The sequence below is a fragment of the Leptosomus discolor genome, chromosome 18 (genome assembly GCF_034619465.1).
Source record: "Leptosomus discolor isolate bLepDis1 chromosome 18, bLepDis1.hap2, whole genome shotgun sequence".
NCBI lineage: Eukaryota > Metazoa > Chordata > Aves > Leptosomiformes > Leptosomidae > Leptosomus > Leptosomus discolor.
Genome location: NC_141408.1, coordinates 9,531,067 through 9,553,641, shown reverse-complemented (window position 1 = coordinate 9,553,641; position 22,575 = coordinate 9,531,067). Strand labels below are relative to the sequence as shown.

Sequence of the window (22,575 nt, the reverse complement as noted above, 5' to 3'; positions counted from 1 at the left end):
CTCAAACATCCTATCTCATAACTTACAAGTCTTACATAAGGCATAGGAAAACATTTAGTCTAATGGCCTTCCTGCTGAGAACTGCAAGTATGATCATGTTCATAGCACCATAATAAAAATTAAAAAAAAAAAAAGTGAAACAAAGAAAAGTTGCCAACAGAGGAAGGCAACAGAAACAGCATTAGAGGTTATAATCATGGTCAATAAAAGAAGCAGGAAGTTAAGGGGGGGGGGAAGAAAAAAATGACATTATCAAAGGTGGGGGTGCACTCTTCTTCCTCCCCAAGGGAGCTGACACTACAGCAGGAAGAGATAAGGGTGGTAACAGTAGAGGAAAACACATGGTTCCATACTGGCAATTACAAGGTGGGGAGGGAACTAAAGCATGGGGATTCTGAGTAGGATCTCATTTCTTTCAAGACAAAATCAACACTGTAGTACACCACCACATAAAATGACATCGAAGTACAATATTCCCTCCCTCTAAGCCTCCTTTTCTTGTTACAGACATCTACATCTGCCTGAACGCTCTCCTAATTTGACCTCTCTACATGTCCTGCAGACCCCACCTTATCTCCCAGTCTGCTACAGTACCAGCTTGTTCATACTCTCTGCCATACTGGAGTGGAGAAATCTTTGCCAATATTTGCCAACAGTATTCCCACCAATATTCCGCTCATCTCTCCCTGTCTTACTACCTTTAATTCTGCAATGTGGATGTAAGTACTTGACTTCAACTCTTATTTCTCTGCAGGCAACCTTATAACCTTTCAGCTACAAGCATCTACCTCTCCTTCAGCATCTGCTCGCATGTATCCAGTGGCCACAGATTATTATTCTTCATCAATCTATTTCTTGGTCAGTGAGGGCAACACCAGCTTCCTGCTGCAGCCTCTCCAAGTTCCATACGTTCAGATTCTGTTTAAACATGGCAGTCTTTTTGCATAAAGCTGTAACTCTGTGTGTAGACTGTAAACAGCCTCATCCGGGCTTTCCTCGCTGCTGTGTCGTCACATTAGTCATGACAAACTTCGTCTTGCTCTTCCCAAATCCAATCAGAACCCTCCTTTAAAGTTCCTCGCTATTAACTCTCTCTGCCTCTCCGATCCTTCCACTGGTTCTCTCTTCTCTGCCAGAACAAGGCTGCTCATCTTTATTTTCAGCACCCTTAACAAATTGCAATACAAGAAATCAGCTTCCAACTCTGCTCAGTCAATGACAGCAAGATTCTATTTTTCAGACAAGTATTTTCATACCTTTTCATGTTATTCTGAAAATTTCAGAGGTTTCTCATATAAACATTTACAAGAGCTGTTATAGACTCTGGAATTCTGCCTTAAATGTCTCACAAAGATAAAGTCTGGTGGTGAATACTTTCATACAGCTGCCAACCAGGCTAGCAAATTGTCTGTCTCACTGAATACTGACAATTAGAAGGGGCAGAAAGAAACACTTCTTGTTTTGTACTTCAGAACCCAGTCCATTCCGCTATAGTGTCCCACTTCACTGACATTCCCAGACTCTGTGGTAAAACATAAGGGATGGGGAAATCAGTAGTGTCAAATGGATAATACTTCAAAAAAAAAAAAAAAATTACAGGAGAAGTAGGAGCAAAGAGTCAAAGAAGAAACTGTTAAGTCTGAAGATACCTAGCTGAGAAAAAGCAGTGACAAGAGTAACAGTTTCAGGAACCTGTGTTGATTTGAGCTTCTCGAGCAAAGAAATGATTTACCAGTGCTTATTTCTAAAGGTATGAAATTTTTCCTTTGGCCAGCTCAAACTACTAAACCGATTCCATTCGTACTTCCCCTTAAAAGCTACTGTTCACACCTACCTTTGTCATACGCAGAGAATTTTGAGTAAGTTACAAATAATTTAGAACTGAATATTAGAATGGCAACAGTCATAGCGCAATTTCAGATTTGCTTTCTACGAGGCAATACTAATTTGAACAATAACTCTTCATCTCCCCATCTCAAAACGCTTCAGAAAGAAGCAGAAGTACGTCCTATCTTCAGTAGACACATGGGAAAATGAGTCACGAAGGTTAAGAAATCTATCAAAGACTACCCAGGAAATAGTCAAGGACTGAATCAGAAGTAAGATGCAAGTCTTGCAGCACTTTAAGCAGGCAAAAGCTAGCGCCGCCCAAGAAAAGCAGTTCTTCACTTGGGAAAATACAGAAGGTTAAAAACTGTCACTATTTTTAGCAGGTCAGTTCCCCAAAACGGTCCAACGCATGGCCACACAAATGTTTATGCCAGCAGAAGGGAAGGGGTCAAGAGGCCAGACGGACGGCGAGTCACCTACTCGCTGTTTGTGGAACCACGGCCCCGCTTGCTGGAATACCCCGTCTCGTACTCTCATGTTCACCTTCATGGATAAGAGACCAGTCTCATGGGTAGTCTCAATTTTTCTTCACATATACAAAACAAGCTAACACTTTTGCATTTAGAGTAATTTTCATGCCATCTTGAAGTACTTAACCAACATTCACTAATTAAATTTCACATCCTTTTGGGAATTTTCCTCATCTTGTTTTTAAGCAAACTAAGTTGATACAAAGAGTGCAAAGAATTAGATTACAGTCACATACGGCTTAAATCGAGTTGGGGGATTTTGTTTTTAAACGAGCAGCCTTAGTAAATTGAGCTCTGATTTAACTAATCTACGGCAGAATAAGGAAAGCTCTGCCTTACGCAGGGGATCTACAATGAATCACAAAATTAATTCAGGGATATTTATTCGAAGTTTACTCTGGCAAGAAAATGAAGAGTGAAGAGACTGTTTCAGCAGTGGTTAGAAAGGCTTTATCCAAAGCATGATAACACTACTCGTGAATAATTCTTTCTGTGATTTCACTTTATAAAAAGGTAATGAAAACACCTCATGGAAAAAACCAAACCAAAACAGGCCGTATTTAAGGACCAACCTATTAAACCACAATAACTAGATTGCAGAATTACAGACCTGTGTCTGTACCTTCAAGACACAATGCTCCAACTCACATACAAAAACACAAAACTACCAGTTGAGTGTCACACATGTAAAACCCTCCAAGTACATTGCTAGATTTGCAAAACACATTTTTGTAGCAGTATTTTTATTTTGTCAGATAATCATAACTCTGTTCAAACACTCAAGCAAAACCATAAAATTTGCATCTTGGTGATAGGCCACACACAAGAAAATACTAACATGTACCTTCCTCACAGATTTCTAAAAATAACTTAATGGGTCCAACCTCCATTAAAAAAAAAAAAAAAAGTTATTTATTCAAACTAACAGACACAGTAAAAGCCTAAGTATTACTCACCATTTTAAAACTCCAATGCTCAGAACACGAACGGTACCGTTACAAGCTAGGACTGACTTAGCAGTCTAGAAGTATGAACTAAAAAAGCACTAGACACTTCAAGAGCAGTTATTAGTCCATCAGTCACTGCCTTAATGTCCAATTATCAACATAGTCATATGACAGCCATTCAGAAAACAATGAAAAAATTTTGTGGCAAAGAAAAGAAGTTTGGGTTCAGTCTGATCTATGTTAACACTTCAAGTCTGGTTATACAAACTTTTGCAAAGTATTGTGGAATGGGATGGGATGGTAAGTGAGAAGATTAGCTACAGGATCACTAGATAGAACAATCCTAAAAGATACAGGGTTTCATTCAAGAATCTACCAGAAGGTTGATGACTTAGCAGATATAAGATAATTTTGTGCTTTAAAACAGGAATTGAAGGAAGTGTATTCCATCTACAATATCCAAGCTTACAGGTGTGCTTGTAAGTATGAAAATCTGTTGGGCATCTCCCTTAAAGGTGAAAGATTCTTTGCATGCTACAAGCAAAAATGTTAATAGATCAACACTGAAATTAAAGACAATTTAAGTAATGGCTATTTAAACACATTCCAGAATACTGCGCTTCCCATTTTTGCAGAACACAGACACCATCCTTAAAGCTCAGGACCTCTTCCACACTTTCTTTAATCTTTTTCCACTCAATTTTATGTTGTGGAATACTCTGAAGCCCACACTAAAAGCATATGGGCATATGCTACTAGAACGAACAGAAACAATGAACGTATTTTCTCCAAGTTGAGAACAACTAACTGCTGAATTTTCCATTACAATTTCTCGCGTGCAAATGCCTTTCTTCTTCTGTGACTTATGTTTAAAATACACCATAAATTCCCAAGAATTTTTATCTCACATAGTGGCAATCCCTCCACTCATAAGGTTATTGACATAAAAATTGCTATTTCTATCCCTGCTAGAAATACAGTTTAAAAATTAACATCTATAAGGCTATGTTTTACTAGCAACACTAAATAACACTCTCTCCATTAATTATTAACGTCATATGGATCGAGCCATAAGTACAGCAATGGGGGTATTTGAAAAAAGATGCTAAGAAAAGCCCAAACATCTGAATTTGACCCTTCTCACACCCTGAAATTTCCACTAGAGTACAATATAGTCTTATTTCTGAATGTCCAAGGCATTAACTCACAATTATGCTATACAGTGTCTGACACATTCTACATGACATGGAAGCACAGTATACTTTAATTTAGCCCATTACAGAAGTGACAGAAGTCAAGGAGCATTACAGTCGTCAATTCAAGATGTCACATTTACTCTATACTAGCAAGACTTTTCCATCTGCATCAAGATAGCCAACAAATTAAAGTTTGAAGTACAAAATCCTATTTTAATAGAAAAAGATTTTCCATTAACAGTCTACCAACTCCTAAAAGTACTTAAGTAATAGCTTTTGGAACATTAAATATTAAGGAAGTCTTAAAAAGAGTACTTCAAATGATTTTTGTTGCCATTCCAAAAGGCGAATATTGGTTGCATACTTGCATATGCAATTTACAACCAAACTGTTGCCAAACAGGAGGATCACATTGTTACACTTCTTTATATAACAGTTTCCCTCTCTTATCTGCTAGGTAACTACAAATACAAATAGAATTTGTGCTCTACCAAAATGAGGTCGATCAAATTCAGCTGACAACTCTTCTCCAGGAAATTCTATTTTAACCTCCCCCATAATTTATTAGCTTAAAGGAAAGTTGCTAATACACGGTATCAAGACCCAGGCTATGCTCTATTATATGGGGGATCACAACACGAAAAACTGTATTAACATCTTAGAAGTTTCTAATCAGCTACCCACTTGCCTCACAAAAAAGAAGGGTGCATACATGTCAAATAAGAGTACATATTTTCAACACCCGCTCACCAGTTAACATGCTCACACACGGGGTACAGAAAACCTCCCCTTCTGAGTTTTATCGAGGAATAGCACTTCCTGATTGTGAAGGAGCCTATCTAGCTCTCTTCTGCCAAGGAGGGTCACAATAACACCAAAACTATCCAAAAGAGTTAGGAGGAAGTCCTCCATTCAGAAAGGAAAATTAAGGATGTAAACGCTTACTTGACTAAAAGTACCACTGAGCAATGATTTAAACCAAAGGAGGGCACAAATCTTACAAGGTTTTCTGGTTTTAAAATTGTATCATTGAAAAGTAGATAGCTTACTCCCTCCATTTTAAATATATTCTGGTTTTCTCAGCAACACCAGATTCTCATTCCTGGTTGTCCCAATATCGCAAATAGCATGCAGATAATGTACACCACAGAAAATTTTCACGAGCCAAAGACCAGAAACCAAATCTACATAACTGAATGTCCAAAGCAAACCCTACAAAGTCCACGATAAGGTCTCTCATTCACAAGGAGAGGCTGCCTTTTATTCTGAGATAACTGCAGCAGTTCCCAAACCCCAGACATCTACCTTACACCTTTTGAAGGGCCCCATCCCTGCCACAGGGGTAATTCAACTGGTTATGAAACATCAACTGAGGCATTCCAACTTCACCCACAAAACTACAAGGCAAAACAGAAACCAACCCAAGCATCCTCCAATGTACCGGTGCGTAGCATGCAAGAGGTTCAAGAGATGCTATGCAGACAGCAGTGACAAGAACTACAACAACGTTCGTCAGCAAGTCATCCTCACTCATGAGTCAAGTGTCCAACAACTCACGGAGGTTTACTCAAATTCACCTATTTCCTCCCATTTCGCCCATGGTTTAGAAATAAACAGGAAGATCTCAAACTTCATACATATCATACACTATGCACAAAATATTCTTTCAAAACAACAATTTTTGCTTCTCCCTCTTGGACTGAAAGCACAGGCACTTTAAAAACAGCTACCGCACATGAATTTATTCCTCCGCTGCTAATCTGTCTACAGGAAAAACTGCTTTTGACATTATCTAACATGCAAGAAATTGTGTGGTCACAGTTTTAAGTTTCCAGCCTCTTCTTCTGGTTCATTATCAAAAGCATATCTGTAGAGGCAGCTTTTTAAAGCAGCTTTGGTTTGGAAAAGGAAATACAAATTGACTAATCCATACTGACTAAACCCACAGCTCCACAAACTACTATGTATTAGAAGCGAAACCACATGCTATAAGGAAGGGTTCAGGACCAACTAAGTATCAGCCTCATCACTCTCCTCAGTTGACCAGGTTCAGATAAAATCACATTTAGATTTTAGCTGAAAATACAATAAGGTTAAAATAAGAAAACTTTTTTACCTAAGAGCAATGCCTAGGTCTATTCAGATACTCCAAAGGAAACGCACCAGGGTCTTCTGGAAACAAAGTTTACTGTTACTACATTCATGATCGAGTTTGAGATGTCCTACTTCACAGGGAATGTAACAACATAAAAATATAACTCCAACTGAGACTCAGGCAACAAGCCCCTAGGTCACAGAAAAAAAAAAACAAAGAATGGAAGAGATCTTGAACTACAAACGGTGTAACTAAACCTTTGTATCTGCGGAATAAAAATGCAGAACTTTGAGGTTCTAGATAGGTGTAAGTCTGATCTTTGAGACCACAGTGAAACATCAGCACCTACACAAACAACGGCTATAATGGAATGGGTCAGTGGCCACATTTATTAAGAAAGGTTTTGGGAACAACACTGCAAGAAAGTTAAACCATGAAATTACGCTGACTATCTGGGAGAATTCCCACCTTCCAGACATCCCTTCTGTGTCAATACAGCATGTCAGGCAGCATAAAACCAGAAAAAAAGAGTTAAAGAATATGAACCCGAGAAAAACTCTACAGTGCATAACCAAGTATACGGGTTTTTTTTATTATTATTTAAACTAATTCCTCCTCCTCTTTTTTTCTTCCAAAACTACTTTTAATGAGGTGAAGAGTATAGCTGAAGTGTAATAATACACCTATCTAGTTTGCTGAACAGCACTTGAACTTGTACTGAACTCACACGGCTTTCTAACATTGACAAACAGGACAGGAATCAGTAGATTTCCCAGTTGATTTATATTCACATTTGTTAGACATCTTCCTTGAAACGTGAAACGTATTTCAAGCCATTTAGGAGGGCATCCGCTTTTCAAAGCGGCCCCAGGTTCTGCCCAGGAACTCCTCCAGTAACAGCCCAGCAGACGTTTCACATAGAGCGTGTGGCCTGTGCCCTGCAGCCAGGGAACGCTGCTGCGGCTGTCTCAACTCGACGGGACAAGCGTGCCTCTGACTTCATGAGGACGACAAAGAGAATTAGCCACACGCGCCCTCCCTGCAGCACAGCACAAGGTGCGAGTGAGCGTGTGGCACAAGAGGAGGTATTAAAAGAAACATATTAATTTAAGCGTATTTTACACTTTACCTCATCATTTTTCATTTACAGGTGTTCTTCCCCTTGCAATCTCTTTGAACGTATTTTCATTTTCAGTTTTACCCAAGACTAGTCACTCAACATGCACTGTATTTTTAAGTCCTGATCAACAGTTTGTCCAGGTAATGTCTGCATGAAAATTTCATTTCTGAATTTTTTACTGCTGAGAGTTGTGAACAATAGGATTTTTCAAAGATGGATGATGCATCTTTGTACTGGTACAGTATCTTAATTTTGCAATACCCTTTGTAATCATAAGCAGGTGAAGTCACTGACTTTAAAACCACATAGACCAACATCCTCCTGAAGCCTGAAGAAAAAAAATGCATATTAAATCAGTCTGGGAGTGGCAACATTACACGAGTGGCTTAGATGTGAAGCTATTCAAGGACACAGAATCTCTCTTAGGGTACTGGGAGGAAACATAGCTCCAAGGGAAGATCGAGCTTTCTGTCTGCACACCAACTCACTAAACTTAAGCCCCAGTAGGCCCAGACTGTGGTAGTCATTTAACAGATGGTGGATAAACACTGAACTAGCACTGTAAAGGAAGGGAACATCACAAAACTTCATTACTCAATGGAGAATCATTGAAGGACAGAGAAACTAAAATGGAAGATATATTCAGCACGTTGCTGGCTATTTGCATAATTTAGAAATAGCACAAAGTAAATATTTACAGACAGCAGTCCCGCACAGGTCAGAACTTTTATCTGGAATATTTACAGTAGAAAGACAAGGTAACACGTTCAGTTAATAGCTTGTCGTCTGAAACACTGATTCAGATCTGACTAGAGAACGTAAATGACTTGAAGAGTTCAAGATTGGCATCCAGGAAACGTTTGTTTGCATTACGAAACCACTGTCTGGTTACCAGTCTGTTCTCAAGATTGTGCTGTGTTGCAGTGCACCTGCACAAGGCATAGATCCTTTCCAGCTTAAACAATTGTTAAATTCTTAAATTTAAGTAACCTAGGGGCTCCAAACAGTATTTTTGATCACGCCAGAAAACCTTCATTAAGATCATTTTTTAGGCAAGTAAAAAAGAGGAATAAAACATTTCACCAAAACTTTGGCTGAGAGCTTTGAAAAAGTAAGTTAAATGCTGATATTAAGAACATAATACAGAAAAAAAAGGAAAATATTTTTCTCTAATACAGAAGATTTTTTTCAGTTACTTTTATGCATTTAACAGTAGTTGAAGCACAGTCAGCTTCCCTCCCCTGTAGGCATCTCTCACTCGTGCTGTAACTGAGAAATGAAATAATTTAGAAGATGCAGCTTAGAGAACCACAAGAACTGTGGAAGGGGACTAGAAGGGGGGAAACTGAAAGGGAGCTTTAGAGTCTGCCCCTACTTTTACCATAGTTTTTGAGAGAGTTTTCTAGATCCCTTTAGATCACAATGAAAAACATGTATGCCCATAAAGAGCAATTAAAACGAGTGGTTGTACATAATAAAATGTATTTAAAATAAATCAGCAGCAGTACAACGTAGAAAAGCGAATATACTCCAATTTTGTCCATGTAATTTCAATGTGGAGAGTTACTTCTAATTGATTTGTACAATAACTAACACTTGTGGAAACAAACACTTGTAATACTCTCTCTACATGTTAAAAACGCATACTACAACTCTTAGGAAGAAGATTCCAAAATGCTGCTCTTGCCCATGTTTCAGTAACAAGTTTAGGTGTTCTAGTGACCAATATCAAACAGTGTATTCGAAATAGGCAAACTACACTGCACATAAAGCACAACAGAACTTTTTTCCCTTAGCAGCCTACACTATGCCACAAAGCGATGTCAAGAAAAAATTAACCATACTTTCACAAAAAGGGTCACTGTAGTTGGCTTGTTTCCTCTGAACTTTTGAATCCTTGGGATAAGCACGAAGGTCTTTCATCCCCCAACACAAGACACTAGATTTCAGCTAATGAGAAATCCACTTCAAGTATTACATATTTCCTTTCCAAATGTCAAGGTTGTTTAGTTAATCAGGAACAACAACATTCTGCGGAATAAAATCCCAGTGCAAAACTGCAAGAGATCTGCACGGCCCTCATGTGCAGTGAGTGACACAACGCTCTGTGTCCACTTGTTCAGGCACTTAGGCTGTGTCCACGGCCATCCTACTTACCATTGTTATAATAGCACCGTTTTTTTTCCCCTCAAATCATACTGCCTAGGATAAAAATCCCCACCTGAGCACAAGCAGTTCATAACTATAGTGCTACACTTAAAAATACTGCATAACACAAGAATACAACCACAAAACCAAGTCTTCAGAACTAGACATCCCCTCCTCATTGTAATAAGCTGCCCCTAGTTGGTTTTTTTTAGGTTACACCAGTATTTACATTCATGAAAACGCAGTACACTTGTTAAGATCATTATCTGTGAAACAAGAAGAAACAGGTTTTGGACAATAGATTGTTCAGACTGCCTACTGACTTACTTGACCCTGTCTAATTGACAGTACATACGTCCATTTAGAATCCATCTAGACTCTTGTCTAACTGCAAGTGACTTGATACCCACGGGTTTTTTAAATACAGAAAAAAAAAACTACAAAGTTCTTTACCATCAAGGCAGAATAATTCTAGAAAAAGCCACTTCCATTGTGCCCTCCAGCAGCCCAGAGATGACAGAAGCTGGGGATGTTTACAGGTCCTATATGAATAATTCAGCGTCAGCATCACCAACAACTCCCCACCACTGACAACCTCAACGTGGGGCTGGAGCAGGCGGCCGCGATGCACCTCCAACACGCGAGCTCTGAAAGCAGGACATCTTCAGGAACTATCGCACTCCTGGCCAAGCGTCCAAGTGGTCGATTTTGAAGAACTGGCCCTTTTTTTAATTATTTTTTTTTTTTTAACTTGCACTTCTCCTACCTACGGGACAGGGATCAACACCCAACACACCGATGCTCTGCGATTTCTCCAAAAACTTCCCCGCAAGGGCCATCTCTCACGTCGTCCCCGTCCCCTCCGGACCTTCCCGCACACAAACAGGGGAAATGCAGAAAAAAACCCGCAGGCACCGGGCACCCCCCGCCCCGGCCCACACCTGACCCGCCCATCTCCCCCACCCCCGGCGGCTCCCCCAAGGACCCCCTTCCTCCCCCGGCTCCAGCGCCCTCCCCCCGGGGACGAGAGCGGCTCTCTCCCCGGTGAGGAGGGAGGAGGAAGGGATGGCCGGGGCCCCCGCCTCTTCCCCCTCCTCCTCCTCCTCCTCACAGCGGAGGCGCTAGGCCCCGCTGTCCCACCGGGCCGCGCCGCCCTCCCGCGCCGCCCCGCCGGGCCCCCTGCCCTTACCGACGGCGCGGCGCTGGGGCGGCCCGAGCGGCAGGCTCTGGTAGGGCTGGACGGTCGCGGCGTCTCACCTCAACCTCAGCGCCACCGCCACCGCCATCTTGCCTCCCCTCCCCCGGCTCGGTGGGCTCCGCCCCCTCTCGCCAGGTCCTGCCAGCTACTAAACAAACGACGGCGCCGCGGCTCGGTAGTTTCTACCGGCTGCGGGAATTCGCCCCTTCCTCCCGCCATAGAGGTGTGCGGTGTTGCCCAGGCAGCGCCAGCCCCTGAGAAGCCGCGGGCAGGCCCAGTGGTGAGAAGGAGGGCTGCTATGCTCCTTCCAGGACCCGCTGGCCGGTGCGGTGGGGAAGGGTTCCCTCCCCCTCCCCGCTGAGGGGGCTCGGGGCGGGGGGGAGGTGGGGGCGCAGCGGCCGCCATGAGGCGAGCGCGGGGCGCGGTGGCGAGCGGGTCCCGTCCCGTTCCGTCCCCACCGGCAGTCGCTGTTGAGGGGCCCGGCCCGGTGATGCTACTGACCGGAGGGGTGGGAGCGCGGGAAAGCCGCAGCACCTCGGTCTCCCCCGCCGCGTTACGGGCGAATCGATATGAATTTATAATAATGGATAACGGGCCCGGAGCGGGGCGCGGGGGGCACCCGCGGAGCCGGCAATGCCGCGGCCGTGCCAATGAATGGGGCCTCTGGAGCGGCGGGGGCGGGAACCCGTCCCGGAGCATGGCCCCAAGGGCGGCCGGCCTCCGCCGTGCCCTTCCCGCCCCCGGGCGCGGCACCTCCGCCGGGGCCCCTCAGACTCCCGCGCTGTCGCTGACGTCGTGCTTCTGCTTCTAGTGACGAACGGCTTCTGAAAAATGTGAGAGAGGTTTAAAATCTCGATTTTTTTTTTTTATTATTATTCCTCCCTTCGAAGGAAGAGTATGTAAATTGTTCCCTGCTTTTTCAACAGGGTGTTTCAAATCTGCATGGTGTTTTACCTGCACCTGTAACTCCAGCTGTGCTGAGTTCACGCATGATTCCCAGGTTTACTGAGGGGAAAAAAAAAACCAAAAAGAGATGCCATTAGGAAAGATTAAATTGCCTCGCTGTTACAATTTCCATTAAATACGAGAAGTCGTGTCCCACGTCTGTGGTATGTTCCCTCACAATTATTTATTCAGGCTAATGAAGCAGGGCAAACAGGCAAACCCTGGGCAAACAGGATGATTTGTAAAACCTGTGCGTAGTGACTACAGCAGCTGAGTTCCACTCTTAAAGCCCTACGTTAAGGTGACACATCTCCAGGCTGAGGCATTTGCAGCCTTTAATGCCAGCACAGGCCGATGACTACCTCAATTCACTAGAAAGGTAAAGGTGTCCGAATTAAAAAAAAAAAAAAAAAAAAAGTCTGTGAAAACAAGTCAGGCATATACCTTGTGAGGTCTCAGCTGCTCTTCTGATACCGAATTCCTCTGAATTGTTTATTCTTTGAACCTACCCCACTAATATACTCCACCACTCCTGACTTAATACACTTGTCTTCCATATTGTGTTCGTCTTGAAAAGCAACGTTCCCAAGTCACCGTGTGTCCGATTGCCTTTTTCATGTTTATTTTGCTACTTCCTGTCTTTTTTTTTTGTCTGCAACCTTCTCCAATGGGTGACTTCACTTCTAAGACGTATCCAAACGTTTTGTTGTTTTTTTTTTATTTTTTTTTTTTTTATTTCCCCTTGCAGCCGCACTTGGGATAGCCAGCAGATCTGCAGAAAGCGCCTGAAGATAAGCTCCTCTTGCCCTGCTTTTGAGGTTTCCCGTAGCCCGCCTCTCTTCCGCAGTAGCACGGCACGGGGATAAGAGGTACTACACGCTGAAAACCTCCGCTTTTGGCGCTATTAGTTATTATTTCTTAATGTACCAGCAGGGTCAGTTGGTTCGCTGCAGGGCCCGGGCAACGCCGGCTCTCTCTCCCCACGGGCACAACCCCCGTTCAAACCCCGCCCGCGGAGCCCCGCTCCCCGGCTGGGACCCTGCCGGGGGCAGCGCGGCGGGAAGGCTCCCGGCGCGCCCCTCCCCCTGGGCAGCCCTGGAGGGGCAGAGCCGGGGCACGTTTCCTCCACAGCGGCCCCGCCCCAAGGCGGGGAAGAGAGAGGAAGGAGGGGGTGATGGGGGGGGGGACCCTTTCGCGTCCCGGAACCTTCGGGCCGCCCCTGCCGTTCCCTGCCGGAGCAGCGGGAGGCGGCGGCGCCGGTCGCTATGGCAGCGGGGCCGTGGGGCTGGGGGCCGGCGGCGCTGGCGCTGCTGCTGGCGCTGCTGCTCGGTGGCGCGCGCCGCCTGCGGCGCCGTTACGCGGCCGAGGGGGCTCGCGCCTCGCCGAGGGGAAAGGCGGCGGCGGCGGCGGCGCGGGCGGATGGCGTCCGCGCGTTGCTGGTGACGGCGCACCCCGATGACGAAGCGATGTTCTTCGCCCCCACGGTGCTCGGCTTGGCCAAGGCCGGCGCCCGCGCCGCGGTGCTGTGCTGCTCCGCAGGTGAGGGGGGGGGCGCGCCGGGAACGACGGGGTACGCAGACCCCGAGGTGCCGCCGGGGCCGCCCCTAGAAGCCGGTCTTCCCGCCCGTGACGTCATGGGAAGGACGCCATGATGTCTTCCCATGTGTGGCCGCGCGCGCTGTGACGTCAGCCCCTGGGAGCAGCAAGCGGTGGCTGTACCGTGACGCTGCGTGTGATGTCACCGTGGTGCCACACATCACGTGATGCCGTTGCTGTGCTGAACCTCAGGGCCCTCGAGGCCTGTGCTGCCATGACGGCTCCGCTGTGGAGTCCTCGTGCAGTGGAGGAGGTGCCGCGCCATCCGCCTGCGGCTCGGTGTCACGGTTCGGGTCGCGGTGAGCTGTCGTGGCGCCCCGTGCTCCCCGGTGGGCGGCTTTGCTCAACGTGTTACTTTCTGCAGAGTTTGGGCAGCCGCGATCAGCAGCAGAATCTCCCTCTGTATCAGCCTCGCGCAGGTCTCGCAGTCCAACCCCCTGCTTTAACACCATGCAGAGGCGTCAGTAAGTCAGAAAAAGGGGCTGTTTAGCCCAGCCTTTTGGTTCTCCCGGTGATTCTGTCGGCTTGCAGAGAGGGCTTGCTTGGGCGATCCAGTTTTAATGTCAATGATATGTTCGCTGTAACGCATCTAAAAATAACAGTCGTGTAACGATTCAGTCGTGGAAAAACAGGCCTGAAGGGGGCCCGAGGTCATGTGGTCCGTCAGTCAACCTGAAGACAGCATCAGTGTGTCTTCGTTTGCTGCAGACAAATGTCTTGTTTGTTCTTTGGAACCTCCAGGGAGGTTCCTCGGCCTGTGTGGGTCCGTGTCAGTGCTGCATCAGCTCTTCAAATCACTTTCTCCTGAATCATTGGTGTAATTTAAGCTTGTTTATTTTTCCTGTCTGCCATGAACATGGAAATCAGAGTATCCCTTTGTAGCAGCCTCTTACATATTTTAAGACTGTTATCTGCCTCTTCTGTCTTGTCTTCTGCAGACTAAACAACCCGATTTCTTGCAATCTTTCTTCATAGATCATGTTTTCTAAAGCTCTGATCATTCTCAGTACTCTCCTTTGGACTCTTCTGGTTGATTCACATCTTTTTTCAAGTGCAGTGATCAAAAACTGGAAGCAGTACTCCCTCTGAGGCCCTTCTGGGGCTGAATGGAATGGAAAGATTCTTACAGGCTCCACTGTTTACCCAGGACAAGAATTTTTCACAGCATATGACGCTTGTTTTGTGTTGTTCTCATGATCCACTAAAGGTCTGGGTTTTTTTTTTTTCCTGTGGAACTGATGCCTAATCAGTTATTACATTGTTCGGGTTTTTTATGCATAAGAAGAAAACTCATTTTAATTGATCTTTCAGACCATACTGCTATACCAGAATTCATGAGCCTGTGGTGAAAACTAAAGATTTTTTTTTTTTAGAGAGGAGTATCTTAGGCTGCAGACATTTACCTCTTACACCGATAGCTACTTTATGGTTGGGAAAAGGGCCCTCTGTGTTTTTGAAAGCTCCAGCTCGTTCATTGCCAATTGTTTTCAAAGCTTTCTGCCATAACAGACCATCTAGGTGAGAAGACAGGGATTAAGCTATTGTTGAAGTCCAGTGGTGTAATGGCTTTACTGATCACTCTATACTTCCCATTCAAGATTTAGTGCAGAGCTTTCAGTTGTCTTTGCTGAGGGACAAAGGTCTGTGGATCCCATTTGGCATTTTCACAGCTAGGGAGAGATTACTGAAGTGCAACTCTGCCGTTTCAGTTTGGAGACTAATACACTCCTGCTATTGCAGAACTTTCCAAAGAAGTGTTGTGTTTCTGTTTATTTTGATAAATTTGCTTTTTTCTTTACTCCCGATTCAGTGACATGAAACATGAAGTGTGTTTGACGCTGCCTTCTATACTCTCTTGCATGGCTTCGTAACGGAACTAGCAGCCCGTATAGGAGAGTCCATTCACCGAGCTAATAGTTTTTCCGTGCTCTTACTAGTCTTTTGGGCAATTCAGATGGTTCATCCTGTCATGGTTTGTATGATTGATGATGACGAGTTGATCAAAGACTCTGCAAACTGTGACACTGAGACAAAATCATTACTTAGAAACCATTGTACTTGCAGTTTTCAGCTGTCAATCAAAATGACTTGGAAATGAATTACAGCACTGTGAAAAAAAAAATCAGTGTTTTACACACTGAATAATTTTCAGTTGAAATAATAACTCGGTATAAATGTGCTTTGCTCTCTGTAGTAGCTGACTCTCTATTGTGAGTGCTGCATGGATGAGGTCCAGCAGCATCAGCTATTCAGCTGGTTTTGCTTTCAATAGCTTCCCATTTTTTCTTGTTAGCATTTATATGTTCCTGATGTCCTGACATCAAGCTGTGGGACGTGGATCTGTTCCTTTGATTTCAGTAGACGTTAGGTATTTTGAGAACAGTGGTACTGTTTGGATAAAACATCACCTGCAGTCAGCTACTACACTGCACTGCAGCAAAAGATATGTTCTCTTAAAACACTAGTGTTGTTAATGGCCTTGCAAAAAATCAATCTGAAATAAGTCCCGCTGTACTCATGTAATCCATCTAGTGAAGGTGTGCACTTAAGTTAATTTTGCTGAAGCTGGAACTTGCAATCAAAGCTGCAGACTACCAAGCTGACGTGTTCCTCAGCAAACCCACAGATAATCATTGTCATAGTCTCCTAAAACCATTCACTCACAGTCTGCAAGAGGGTTTTTTCCCTAGGTACTCCTTCCATCTCTGAAAATTTTACAAAGCTTGCTAGTGATGGCTTAGATTGCAACACTGCTCGCGAGAAATGCTAGTTTTAGATGACTCACACCCACAACAATAAAAAGCTCTTGTAATTCAAGACATCTGACTACAGACTTGAATCATACGTTAATGCTCAGCTGTATTTTTTTTTTTCATTTTATTGCTTCAAAGTTAAAATTGGGTTGCAAGTACTGCCCTGCACAGGGCAACATTCTGGCAGGGGCCACCACAGCTCTGGCACAGACTTTGCATGGCTGATGCCAAGAAAAAGTAAGGGAATGTCAGGGCAAGATGAGAAGAAAATAATGCAGTGAAGGAGGAGGCAGTGTTTTAAGATAATGAATCCTGTTTCCCTGCTAAGTTGTTGCTCTCAGCCTGTTACGGCTTTTCCCAAATGCCTTATATAAATTAGGTTTCCTGTATTCTTTTGGTTCTATAAGTTCTTTGCACTCTTGCCATATTAATTTATCCCTGAATTTCCTCTGTGAACGGTGCAGACCTCTGAAAAACCTTTATCTCCAAAGAGATTTTTACAATGGAATTCCTCATTTCTTCAAATCCTTTTAGTTCTGTCACTGTATTCTAGTGCAGTGTCCTAGTGTTACGTGACGAGTACTGCTCGGTAGAAGTGGCCCAGACTATATTATAAACTTTAATCACTTAAAGAATACACTGTGGGACAGGCTTTCCATGTGTTATCTCAACCATTCTGTTCCAAGTACTTTGGACTTGCTGCTCAGCTTGGCTCTGTGGGCCTGTGCTGTTAAGGGGACAGGAGGGAGCTCACGGCAACATGTCTAGTAGTGAAGGATGAGTGACTCTTTGGCTCTTCCTAAGAAGTTAATTATTACTGATTTGTTGTGAACACTTGGTTTTAAAAAAAAGGACTAAGATCCCACTAACCTCTTTCACAGAGACAACCTGGGAATTTGCCAGCGGTAATAACTTTCAGTCACCTCACTGCAAAGGCAATTTCTTCTGTGTTTATGAAAAGATCTTGCCCAATTGTTTGGTAGTATGTTGGGGAGTTCCATTCAGATAACATGTAAGCAGTTAGTCCATGTATATGCATATTGGAAGACTCCTTTTTTTCTCCACAAAGTCTGTGAAATTCACCAAAAGAGATATTACATCTTGCTAAAAATTTAACAGTGTTCAGAAATGGATCAAGCATTTTATTTACCAAAATAAAAGCCCAAACAAAAAACTCAGGAGAGCTAGAAATGTTGCTGTTTCAAGGAATAAGACATCTGCTAACCAAACAGGTTGTTGGAAGCAGTTTCCCAAGCAGGTTATTCCAAAATTGTTTGGAAGATCTACATCTTTGGCAGAATCATTTAACTTTGGCCAGCCTTGGGATGAGGACACTGGGCTGTTTGGACCACTGATCTGATTAGCCATGGTCATGAACGGCTGCAAGCCACACTCAATGCATAAATGCAAGGCATGTGGTCAAGGCGGGCAGACCTTTGCCGGAGCATTTCACCCTGCGCTAAAGCGGGTGTTGCTCGGGGAAAAGCTATGGAGTTTGTCCCCTGCAGCGTATCTGTTCCTCAAACGATGCCCTTTTATTTCATGTGTGATGCTCACGCTTAATGCTTTGAGAAGGAAAAGAGGAATTCTTTCCAAGCTGACCTAAACTAAGTTAGATGGTGTTGCTGTGTTTGCTATTTTCAGGAAACTATTACAATCAAGGAGAGATTCGTAAGAAAGAACTGGAACAGAGTTGTTTTCTTCTGGGGATTCCTGCTTGTGATGTAACAGTCGTTGATCACAGGTAACCCATTTTCATTTACAGTGTAGTTTCATTGTAGTTTTAAATAGGGGGTGAAGTTCACTTTGAAGTTCAGTGAAAGCTTACTGTATCATTCTAAAAAGTCTTGAGGAATCTCAAAAAAGACCATATTAGATATTTTTGTTAACTCTTAACATAAATCTGATTAATGCAGAAGACAATTCAAGTGTGTGATGGGGATCATAATTGCTAGGTTAAACTCTGTTGGTACAGCATTTACAATAATGATAGCCATACTCGTTGGGGTCTGACACGGTGTGTTTGGGCAGATTTTTTTACACTTGGTGGAGTGTTACACAGACAATTACAAATTCTCTGAATTGCCTGTGGCAGGTTTGTCTGTGGGCTAGTCTTTACAGGACTAGTGTGGAATTCTATTATATTTATAATCTGGTTTAGTCCTGGCTAAAGACAAAAGTGAATTGCAGTGTTAAAAACAGTCCATAATAACATGAGAGTAAGATTCTTTCAGATTAAGCCGTACAAGATCTCTGTTTTTCTAAGGTGTGATGCTGTTTTCTGATGTAGATACAAAGGTAGGCAATAAAGCTGACACTTCTTTGTTTTGGGATTAATTCAGGAACTCTGTTGTGGGAAGGTGATTTAAATTGCCCCATCACTGCCTGTCTAGGGTTGATAGGAGCTGCACTAGGTACTGATTGGTAGGAAACACGGTACAAGTGGTTGTTTCAATTGTAAACAACTATCATACAATCCATAAAGAGTATTTTTATTTATGAAGAAATAACTTTAATAGCAACATTCTGATTCAAAGCCACACCAACTAGAAAAGTCAGAGTTGAAAAAAATCTGGCTCCAGGCAGGCCTTTTTCCCATGAATGTATTTTCCCTTGAGCTAAGGCAACAGAAACCACAGTCCGGAATATGAATCTTCTTGAGTTCTTTGCTTTTTTTAGCTTTAGGTTTCTCTCCAAGTTTTCAGCTCACTTACGAAAACAGCATAGGAGTTGTTTTTCCTTTGGAATGAAAAGAGATGTTTCCGTTCACTTCTCGTGAACTGGTTTTGGATAACTTCAAGTTTTGTAGTACAATCATATGACAATGCCTAAAACATTTTGGGGAGGGATAAGGGAAAAAGCTGCTCAGCTTTGCTAAGCATAAAGCCTGCTCGATGAACTGTCTTTTGAAATTAACACAGAGCCCAGAAGCCTGCTGGCCTTTCGTCCCCTAACGCAGCGTGAGGTTGGTTAGTACATGACGCAAGTTTCCCGATACTCCTCAGTCACCCCCTCGCGTACGCAGCCCAGAGGACTGCTTTTTGCAAGTTATACTTCGGTTTGCTCTGTAGGAAGGTGAGGGCCATTTCAGAGAAATAGCTTGGATCATGCCTCTTCGTTACTTTCATTACTAGTGTTACACATTTATATAAGTTGATTTCCCCCGGTGAATGCAGTGCCTGAAAACACAGATCCATCCCAATGCCCAGAGTTTCTGGGCATGGACTAGAATTGTACAACGTTGTTCTAGGGAATAGGTTTAAATTTGAGGTCTTTGTCTCTGAGGTTAGATTGCTATGAGATCACCATCAAATCATCTAACTTTGTTGTGCATTCAGGGAGTGAACCAAAGTGAAGTTCTTGCTGAATTTTGCTTGGAGCTCGTTTACACAGTGAAGTTCAGTGTGTTTACAATGCATTATTTACTCTGCAATAACCCGCCATGTGGACGCTCTTTATGAAAAGTACCTATGGATCAGGTGTTAGCAAAATGGTAGAGGATCAGGAATAATTTCTAGATGACACTGAATTTTTTAGAGTAGCTAATTTTTACAGTACTATTTTCCAGCAGTTTAGCCAAAGCACTAGGATTTGGGGTTCTTGAAACTTACTCAAAGTTGCTGGATTCCTTAATGTCAGTAGCTTTCCTATGCCTCTGTTATGACTTCTGTAATTTACAGATTATACAAAAATATTTGCCAGTATGGCATGACATGAAACTTGCTAAATTAATACATTATCTACCACTAGATTTCCATGTAAATCCATGTCTACAGAATACAGTTCAGGAGGCTGTTCCTCTTTAGCATTTTGCCTTCTGTAGGCACTGTTTAAGGTCAGAGCCCCTTGGCTTTTTTGTTCCCTTCCTAACTCTTCAGAAGATAATTTTCCATCAATGTAAAGAACTAGCACGTTGCTTAAGGACTGGAGCTGGCATGCTGCCCATCTAACATTTCTTGTACAAACACTGGGTGCTTTACATTATCCAAGCTGCAGACTTGTATTTTGGTAAGGAAAGCCCAAAGGATTGCTAGGTCTGGATCTGCTCCAGCCATTGTAGTGTGGAGCTGAGTCATGCTGCTTCCTCTTTCTTTGCATGATCCACATGTGAGTGAGTAGAATTTTCAAGATGTAAAATGGGAAATACATCTGAAAAGCAAGGTGATTGACTTGCTCTGTAATCTCACTTGGCCAGGCAGGTATAAAATCAACATGACATTCTGAATTGCGTGTGAACTTGCAAAGAGAAAGCTTCAGTCAGCCTATGATGAAATCTGTGTTAAAGACCAAATCTTTATTAAGCATCCTTGCCTTAAACAATGGCTCTCTCAAGTATAGCCGGGATTCCTAGGGCAGGACTGGTTCAGTCTCTATCAGACAACTGCTTTGCGCTGATTCTTCAGGAAGTGTTGGTTGTTGTCACTGTGTTTGCTACCTCAGTTAAAGACTAACTCAACTGAAAAATCTGCTGCAATGACATGTCTAAAATAGTAGCTAAATCAGATGCTGGACATTTCTGTGGTGGCAGAAGGGTCTAATTTATAAAGCATTTGGCTGCACTGCAAACAAAAAGGGACCTCCATGTTCACCAAAAGTTCTATTGTTCTTTAGGCATGTGTTAGACTTTGCTGCCAGATTTAGCTTAAAGTTTAAATTGCTCTGGCAATGTATGGGCAAATGATCCACTTAAAGGACAGGAGTACTTGCTGAGCAGGGCAGAACTCCCTCCATCTTGAGAAGAACACGTCTGAGTAACTGATTTGCACTTGAGATGTGTGGCAAAGACAAGGTTCAGCTTAGCAAGAGGAGAGCTTGTAAACAAGTAAAAAGTGAGTCCTGCATTATCATAAAACATGGAGACGCTTTCTCTTCCCTTCTCTTTAGGATGTGCAGAAAAGAATGCTTCAGTAACAACATGAAGAGAAAAAATGTTCACCTAAGAGCTGCTTTAGGTGCTGTCCTTTGATGTGGCACTGCTACGTGTCATCTTGGTTGTTGCTCTGCCTGGTCTTGAGTACATAGTGAGATGAAGGTGCTGTAGTCTCCAAACTAGTCATCAGGTCACAAGTCATTGCCATGGTTTTGGACTTGTAAAGTACTGTGTTGGGAATTATAGCTGAGAAAGTGATCTGTAAGTAAGCAATCTGTGAATACACGCTCCTGCACTAGAAAACTCTCTCTCATGGTATATGGAAAACCAGGAGTTAGTATCAAACTGATGTAATGTTAAGAGTTAGTGAAGCTCCCATTAACATTGGGTACATCTGCCAATGCTCTGGCTGTCTATTAGTCTGTAACATTACATGTAAAAAGGAGATGTTTTCTAAGGTGTTTTCACATTCTGAAAGAAGAAGCAAAAAGGAAGCCTGCATTGTTCTTTTCCTAATATCTGTTTTGGATTCATAGAAAGATAAATATCAGCATTTTACTGCAGCTTCTGAGGCTTTTGTGCACGGTTTTACTGGACAGAAAGCAAAACTGACTATTTGCAACTTTAATATGACAGAAAATACTTGGCCCAAGTTTGCACTGCAAAGAAAATAATAGCCGAGATTTGTGTAAACTAGAAAATTTTCCATTCACAGTACAAAGGCCTACTGCAAATAATGTTACATCTGTTTCCAAGTTTCTATGGAAATTGCACTCCGTTCTCTTTTTTATTATTAGTATTTCACTGAAGTCCAAAAGGGCTTTGATTAGACAGTGCACGGGAGAGGGGACATCTGCCCATGCAGAAACACAAGCTGTCTGCAAGGTTTTTTTACGAGGCTGCATAGAGGCTCAATTTTTTTTTTCCCTTTTTTTCATATAATAATTCTTTGCTGTTGGGCTTGTTTTCCCCCCCTACAAGGTAAATAGGCTTTATTGCACTTCCTCATGTTTAACTTCTTACGAACTTCCTTCCACGAGCTCCCCATGTCAGAGACGTGAGTCTGTAAGGTCATGGGAAAAATATATCCTTAAATAAATAGTGTGTGTGTCTGATTGTGATGATCAGAGAGAGATAAAAACACTTAGACTCTTCAGAGAATGAAATACATGACTGGAAATTTCAACCTTTTTATTAGAATTTAGAAACTTATACACAGACAGTTAAGAAGAATATCCCATTGATCCGGTTGTACTTACGTGGTTGGTGGCTTTATTGGTTCGAATGCAGGGTGCTGAGTGCACGACAGCTCAAGATGCAAGCTGTATCGTGAGACTATGTACTGCA

General features: G+C 43.1%; 1 protein-coding gene across 1 annotated transcript in view; it reads left to right on the top strand.

Annotated features, from left to right (window-relative positions):
• The first annotated feature begins 13,274 nt into the window (after positions 1-13,274).
• Positions 13,275-22,575, top strand: part of PIGL (phosphatidylinositol glycan anchor biosynthesis class L) — a 60,637-nt gene continuing 51,336 nt past the window's right edge. The window contains exons 1-2 of the mRNA XM_009956228.2: positions 13,275-13,548; positions 18,003-18,102. Of these exons, the coding sequence (XP_009954530.2) occupies positions 13,275-13,548; positions 18,003-18,102 (374 nt within the window). The remainder of the gene's footprint in view (positions 13,549-18,002; positions 18,103-22,575) is intronic.